Source organism: Rhinopithecus bieti, unplaced genomic scaffold (genome assembly GCF_001698545.2).
Source record: "Rhinopithecus bieti isolate Rb0 unplaced genomic scaffold, ASM169854v2 scaffold_74563, whole genome shotgun sequence".
Classification (NCBI taxonomy): domain Eukaryota; kingdom Metazoa; phylum Chordata; class Mammalia; order Primates; family Cercopithecidae; genus Rhinopithecus; species Rhinopithecus bieti.
This window is the reverse complement of record NW_016827726.1, coordinates 1167346-1175177: the sequence shown is the minus strand read 5'-3', so window position 1 is coordinate 1175177 and position 7832 is coordinate 1167346. Positions and strand designations below refer to the sequence as shown.

Sequence of the window (7832 nt, the reverse complement as noted above, 5' to 3'; positions counted from 1 at the left end):
AAAAAAAAAAAAAAAAAATGAAGATGCACTTTTCATCTAATGAGTATATACGTATGTACATATATACAACTTTTCATCTGTGTATATATAACTTACATATCTGTAATACATGTTATACATATCAGTACTATGTATATGATACACAAGAATATAATTCCTATAAAATGAAAACATACTTTTCATCTGAATATATATATAATACAGTAAATATTTTTCAAGTATGTTCTCTTATTTTGTTAATTTTTTTTCTGATACACAGGCAGTTTTAATTTTTACTTTGCTAAATCAACCTTCAGAATGCCTGCTTGTGAGGTCATTCTTAGAAAGGCCTTTGTCAACATAAAATTTACCTGTAAAATAAGCATGTGTGTTCTCTTCTGGTACTTTTCTCATTTGCATATGTAAAAATTTCAATCTGTACTCCATCAGGAACTCATGTTTGTGACATAAACTTTCACTAGTTTTCTTCAAACAGCAGGCATTTTTTCATTAACAATTCATTCTTTCCTATTCATGACTGTTAACATTATCAATCCTTATGTATGTCTTATATAATTACATTGTTTCTGCATTTCCTATTCTGTTCCATGCATTTATTTGTCTTCTCAGCTGTTAGTAAACCATTAATTGTAGAAATTAATAGCAAATTTTGTTATCTAGAGGAGGAAGTATTTTTTCACTCCATTATAAACTTGTTTTAAATGTCATCACAATAGTAAAAGACAGCAGATGTCATGCAAAAATGTTAAAACCTTGATGTTTTCATTTGTCTTATGTAAAATTGATAAACAGAGAAAGAGTTCACATTAAAAAAAAAAAATGTGTCTTCCCATTCAAGAACACAGAACCCACCTCCCACTTCTAAGTTTCCCTCTAAGAACCTTCAGTAAAGAACCGATCTGCACAGGTGGATACGGATGTAAAACGAATAGTTTCACCTGAGAACTTTTCGCTCCAGGTATTTTTGATAGGTGAATGAGTTCTCTCATTAGGCACCTCCTATAATGTATATAACACCATGATTTAAACGTGTACGTTAAAAATAAAAACACTGTATATGCTTCGCTTTGTGAGTTAAATCACTTACATTCTCCACCAAGTGCTCCGCAGGGGAATTATGAGGGATGCAGAGCAGCTGAGGTTCCGTTTGGCCCCGCCGCTCCGAGGGTGTCCGGCGCCCTCCAATGCCCCGTCCCAGGGGCTGCCGGGAAGCCGGGCCCGGGAACCCCTCCCACCCTGGGCCGAGCCCCCACTCCCTGTGCTGCCTGTCCCAGGCTTCCAGGTCTCTGCTCCTGCGCGCCAGGCAGCGCTCCACCTCCGCGGCATCGCCCTCGACAGCGCCCTGTGGATCTTCCGCAGTTCCGCGTCCCAGATTCGGTGCCCCGAACCCGTGCAGACGTAATCTATGGGGCCCAGGCCCGCTGGCCCCTGCGGCTCCCGAAGCCGCAGAACTTCTTCAAGGAGGTGAGTTCTTCTCAGACCCCCAACCACAGGCTCCTGAGCCGCGGCAGCTCCCTGTCACCTTTTCACCGCCCGCCGCCCCACACCCAGCCCCAAATCCCCAATCAACTCCCAATCCCCGACCCAACCTCTGCGATCGAGCCCAGAATCCGCGATCCAGCCCGGTCCACCCTTCAGCAGCTACACTGGCAGCCTCCGACCTCTCAGACCTACTGACCTCTCAGACCTAGTGAGCCTCGCAAAGCCGTTAGGCGCGCGCCTGCACCTCGGAGGCCACCCGGCTCCCGGAAGCCGCTCCCAGGCGGCGCCTGCCGACAGGTGGGGCTGCAGCCCGGGGCAGGCGCCGCTGAGCTCGCGAGTTCTCCCGGCGGGCCCGGGCAGCCCCAGGACCACAGGCGGAAAATCGCAGGCGGGCAGCCCGCCCTGCCCGAGAAGGGGGGCCAGTACACTCGCGGCCTCAGATCTCTCAGACCTACTGACCTCTCAGACCTAGTGAGCCTCGCAAAGCCGTTAGGCGCGCGCCTGCACCGCGGGGGCCACCCGGCTCCCGGAAGCCGCTCCCAGGCGGCGCCCGCCGACAGGTGGGGCTGCAGCCCGGGGCAGGCGCCGCTGGGCTCGCGGGTTCTCCTGGCGGCCCGGGCTGCCCCAGGAACACAGGCGGAAAATCGCAGGCGCGCAGGCCGCCCTGCCTGAGGAGGAGGGCCAGTCTGGCCATGCGCCCACCCCGCTCATCGTCCGCAGGAAGATCTGGGGCTGGCACAGGCACCCCGCGGCCACCAGACTGGCTTCACGGATGGCCTGGCTTCAGCGCTGAGGCTCCGGCCCTGGGGGCTGCCTGGGTGGTGTCAGGCAGCGGGAGAGGCAAGGACAGTCTCGGGTTGCCCCTTCCCTCACCTGCCCCCACCGCTTCCCGTGCCAGGACTGGCGGTTTGCAGCTGCACCTCTGGCACTGGCGCGGGATGGCGGAGCTTCCCTTGAATGGCGTCACATTCTACCTGGTCTGAGGGTCCGCTCCGCCTGAACACCTCTCCGGATCCTGGGCCCTGGCGCTGGGCAGTCCACACAGATTCGAGACTGAGCGGCTGCTGGTGGGCTGACCGCCTGACTTCGCCGCCTGGGCGACTGGCCCCAGCATCCGCGCTGCTGGGGGCTCGGGTCTGGTCTGGGGTGTCCAGCCGCTTGCTGCCCGTGCGCCACGTCTGGGCTGGTGGCTTCAGCTGCAGCTCGGCACCGGCGACGGCTGGCGGGCCTGGGACCTGATGTCCTCAGGGTCAAGTGCATCGCCAGCCACCTGAGGGTCTGCTCTTTCTTGGCCTCCTCCAAGAACGCAGGGGCCACCGGGGTGGCAAGTTAAGAATGCCTAAATTGAAGGAAATATCCTTTATTTTTAAGAAATAAGAGAGTGTGTGTGTGTGAGAGAGAGAGAGAGAGACACACCGCTACAGCAGCAAACGGGATGCAGAGGTGAAGGTCCACAGCCAGTTCCTCTATTGATGACCTCCAGGTATAAATGTTCAATCTAACTGCTTTGGTTGACACTTTCACCTCAGCACTTACAGATGCCTACAGATCTGTTCAATCGCACATCTTGGATTTTGAATTATTTAATACCCAATTATTTCATAATTTAATACCCAAACTATTTTAACAGTTTGCCATCTCTGCAATCCTGACATAATTTTTTCTTTGTTTATAAAACAATCGCTATAGTAAAATCAAAATCACAAAACCCTCATTGGGTTAAAAAAGCATTAAAACATATTATACATAAAAGATGATAAAATATATGTTTCATCATAAAAAATTAAGGCTTTGCAAAAGTTTTTTACATTTAGCGACATTCTTAAGATTCTTTAACTTTTCACCGTTATTTTATACATTTTTAAAACAATGCATACCAGTGTTTAAAAAATAAATACAGTATTTCATCTAGGGCTGAATATGTAACGCTGGTCAGCTTTTTCAGCATAGTGCAGATGTGGGCCTCAGGCTGCTTTGTATTTACATATATCAAACGACATGACCATCTTAAGTGCACAGATACTATCTTCTCGGCTTCTTTCTTCTCCCCCAAAACTAATGTTGCTTTAATGGCAGCATCAATTTCACTAGTTTTGTGATTTCTGTATTTAATTGTCACATAACATTATATGAGTTTTTTGTTGTTTTGTTGTTGTTGTTGTTTTTAAGGAAAGCATACTATCTTAGTTGCCGGGCCAGTTCTTCCTAATCATTTGAAATCACCTTTTTTTCTTTCATAATAACTACTTATTTTAATTGACAAGTCAACTATTATTGGATATTAACTTATTTTTTCTAGTTAAATTTTGCTCTTTCAAATTCCAACTCTTACATACACACACATTTAATGTACCTAACTGTAACATATACATATATAAGCATATATTAAGATCTAACAAATTTAGATATCCCAAGAAAGCCACATGACCATTATTTACATAAATATGAGAAGTGTTCACATTTATCAAGGCCAATGAATAATATTAAGGTGATTGCTTCCACAAGAAATTAAGTGAAGAATTATTTGTTGAATATTGTCAGATAAACACTTTTTAAAAACCTGTTCAGGTTATTTAAGCCTGACCCAAATAATTTTTAAACTTTTTATTCTATCACGCCTGTAGACAGCTTCATGTATTAACCATTTCTGCCTTGTTGGTCATTTGAGAATGGTGTATGTAAGTGCAACAAATAAACAACTTTCACAGGAATAAAGAAAATTGATATAAATTAGTCTGGAAAATCTAGTTTGTAGCTGGGCAGCCATGTGCCCAGCTAGACCTCAAGACATTGATGGTTCTGTTAAAAGAAGAAAAGAAGAACAGTATTTCACAGAAGCCTGCTTTTGCCCCCAGTTTACAGCTGTGGCCACCCAATCTGCCTTGTGCCTTCTTCTCAGAGGACACACTCATCCCAGCCCCAAGCAAGAGAGACCAAAGTCCCATTCAGTTACTGTATCCAACCCAAAGTGAGGGTCCTGTGGGCCATGTGCTGTGCATTCCATCTGGTTTATAAGTGGCTCCTTGGTGTCCAGTGACTTATGAAAAATCATTTGTTAGGCCGGGGGTGGTGGTTCACGCCTGTAATCTAGCACTTTGGGAGGCCAAGGCAGATGGATCACCTGAGGTCAGGAGTTTGAGACTAGCCTGGCCAACATGGTGAAACCTTGTCTCTACTAAATATATGAAAATTAGCTGGGCTAAATTAGTGGTGGGCGCCTGTAATCCTAGCTCCTCGGGAGGCTGAGGGAGAAGAGTCGCTGGTGGAGGTTGCCGTTAGCCGCTATTAAACTCCACTATTCCTTATTGGACATAACCTAAGATGTCAACAAATTATTTTTCTTTTTTTTTTTTTTGAGACAGAGTCTCACGCTTTCACACGCATCTGCACTCCAGCCTGGGTGACAAGAGTGACACTCCATCTCAAAAGAAAAAAAAAAAGAAAAGAAAATCATTCATTGACTTCCTGGGTTACACTCAATAAAGAATAGTGGCATAGAATCAAAATAGTCCCAATAAAATTTTTCATTTGGAAAATACAAGACGGGAAAAAACACAGAAGTCACTGGTCCATTGCAGTGGTGGAATTCTGCAGGTCAGGTCACTGGTCCATTGCAATGGTGGAATTCTGCAGGTCAGGTCACTGGTCCACTGCAATGGTGGATTCTGTAGGTCAGGTCACTGGTCCATCGCAATGGTGGATTCTGCAGGTCAGGTCACTGGTCCATCGCAATGGTGGATTCCGTAGGTCAGGTCACTGGTCCATTGCAATGGTGGATTCTGTAGGTCAGGTCACTGGTCCATTGCAATGGTGGAATTCTGTAGGTCAGATATAAAGATTTGTTGTGTCCATGTAGAAAGTTCTTCGTTCTGACCTTGGATGCACTCTCTGAGGAACTGCCTTGTTTTTTGTTTTGTTTTGTTTTTTGAGACAGTGTTTTGCTCTGTCACCAGGCTGGAGTGCAGTGGTGCAATTTCGGCTCACTGCAACCTCTGTTTCTCCTGCCTCAGCCTCCTGAGTAGCTGGGACTACAGGTGTGCACCACCATGCCCGGCTAATTTTTTGTATTTTTTAGTATAGACGGGGTTTCACCATGTTGGCCAGGATGGTCTCGATCTCCTGACCTCGTGATGTGCCCGCCTCGGCCTCTTAAAGTGCTGGGATTACAGGTGTGAGCCATGGCGCCTGGCCTTGCCTGATCTTTTTAAAGATCACACTGTGTCTACTCAAAGCACACACCAAATTATACAGAAGAAAAACTTACAGAGAGAGATCCTCAGCTTCCTGCAGTACAATGCTGACTCGATTTTCTTTGGTCATACTGAGGAGTTCTGATCAGGCACCCTCTGGTAGATGAGCACATAGGCATTCCAGTATCTTCAGCATACACCACTGCACAGGTCTGCATTATAATAAAACATTAAGAAAGACGTCTGTAAAAGTTTTTCTTGTCTTGCAAATCTAAAACAGAGGGCTCATAAATCCAGCAAAAATAACTACTTGCTAAACTTGTTAAATGCAAAATATAAATCAAACGTGGGTCTCTCTAGAGTGCTGCTCAGAATGGAGCTCAGGGTACTTCAGTTCTGGGACTAAAACCAATCCCTTACTTGGGAGCGATACTGGAGGGGAAGGAAGAAGTAAGAGAGTTGTTCAGTAATGGAGTAAGGAAAAGAAATACCCTAGAAAGGTCTGTGTTTAAGCAAATAGCAAGTAACATTTTAAAATATTCTATGGATCTCTTGCTACAGCAATGCAAGTGGGAGCACCAGAAGCCCAGTCTCAGAGCGGACACCACGGATTGTTTTATGAAAACGGCAGCTGGGATGTGGAGGAAGAGCCCCCTGCAAGTTGGACAGGAGCCACAAGCTGCACTGTGAGCCTGGTCACTCTGCACCAATGCCATCGGCCCGTGGGTCTCCGAGGGGACCTGCCAATTGGACTGCAAATTCCCCAGTTTGCCCCCAGATAGTATAGAAAATTATCTGTGTAAATAATGTAAAGAAAACATACGTATGGCAAAATCATATGCATTATTCTTTCGCACAGGGTGAAATCATAACTGGTTTTATCTGAACATTTCCTCAAAGATCAGCCAAATCTAGGTCAATTCTGGTAAACATACTATATCCAACCTGAAAGTTTACCACCATTAGATGCGTGGCTATGGTAGTATGGTACCAACATCTAAACTAGTGAGTCTAATACAGGTAAGACTTCAGAAATGCCCCCAGATGATTTCAAAGCCAAATTTCAGCTAAGGTCTCCACAAATGGCTATTTTCAAACATAGCACATTCTGACTGGGTTTGCTGAGGTACTTTCCTTCATACTTTTTTTTTGTCCTGGAACTGGGGGTTGTGGGAAGGAAAGACTGCTTTGCAATGCTGCGTAATAAATATGATTCTAAAAGTGCAGGTGTTAGAAATATCTTCCCTAATTAACCACACTCCTAAGTGAAAAGGAAATCTGAAAATTTAGTGGAAAATTACTTCTTCTGAAACTAATCTTGATGTTGGACTTCTTTATTCATTAGTTTCTCTTTGATATTCATATCATCCCCTTAACTCACTCTTCTCTCACACCAACCTGCACCCCTCAAGGCTGCTGTAAAGAATTATCTTTAAAAAACCTTATAAGCAGCTGGAACATTTTCATTCCAGTTGATCAGAGATCGCTCATGGTTCTGTAACTATAGCAGAAATACTAGAAAAAGGTTAAAATCTATTGTAGTTGTACATAAATAATATTACTTCCAATTTTATACAGAACTGTAAATTAAAAATAAATGAATGGAAAATAGTTACTTGTAAATACTTCGATCATCAACCTTTGATTTCTATTCTCCAAAGCATCCACACTTCAGGGTCTCACCATTTAGGTCAAAGTCTCCTCTGTGTCATTACATGTCTACCACTTTCCCTTTCCACACCCCATACAGCCCAGACATCAGACAAACATAAGGTTAAAAAATAAACATCTTGGCCGGGTGCAGTGGCTCCTGGTTGTAATCCTAGCACTTTGGGAGGCCAAGGTGGAAGGAACACATTGAGCTCTGGAATTTGAGACCAGCCTGGGCAACATGGCAAGACCCCGTGGCTCTACTAAAAATTAGCCAGGCATGGTGGTGTGTGCCTGTAATCCCAGCTACCCAGGAGGCTGAGGCAGGAGAATCGCTTGAACCTGGGAGGTGGAGGTTGCAGTGAGCCGAGATCATGCCACTGCATTCCAGCCTGGGCGACAGAGCAAGACTGTCTCAAATAAATAAATAAAAATAAATAAATAAATAAAAACTACTTGTTTTAAAAACAAAATTATTTCCAATTTATGCCCCCTTACATTCCTAAATAT

General features: G+C 45.0%; 1 protein-coding gene and 1 pseudogene across 2 annotated transcripts in view; one reads left to right on the top strand and one right to left on the bottom strand.

Moving 5' to 3' along the window:
- The window catches only part of LOC108523466 (protein FAM153B), a 28459-nt pseudogene extending 27301 nt beyond the window's left edge, over window positions 1-1158 (bottom strand). The window contains exons 1-2 of the transcript XR_014485065.1: window positions 1088-1158; window positions 939-999 (exon numbers count right to left, since the gene is read on the bottom strand). The product of XR_014485065.1 is annotated as a protein FAM153B (transcript). The remainder of the gene's footprint in view (window positions 1-938; window positions 1000-1087) is intronic.
- The window catches only part of LOC108523465 (uncharacterized), an 8792-nt gene extending 1509 nt beyond the window's left edge, over window positions 1-7283 (top strand). The window contains exon 2 of the mRNA XM_017864082.1: window positions 6234-7283. Coding sequence (XP_017719571.1) covers window positions 6234-6362 — 129 coding nt within the window. The 3' untranslated portion in view covers window positions 6363-7283. The remainder of the gene's footprint in view (window positions 1-6233) is intronic.
- Window positions 7284-7832: the final 549 nt, after the last annotated feature.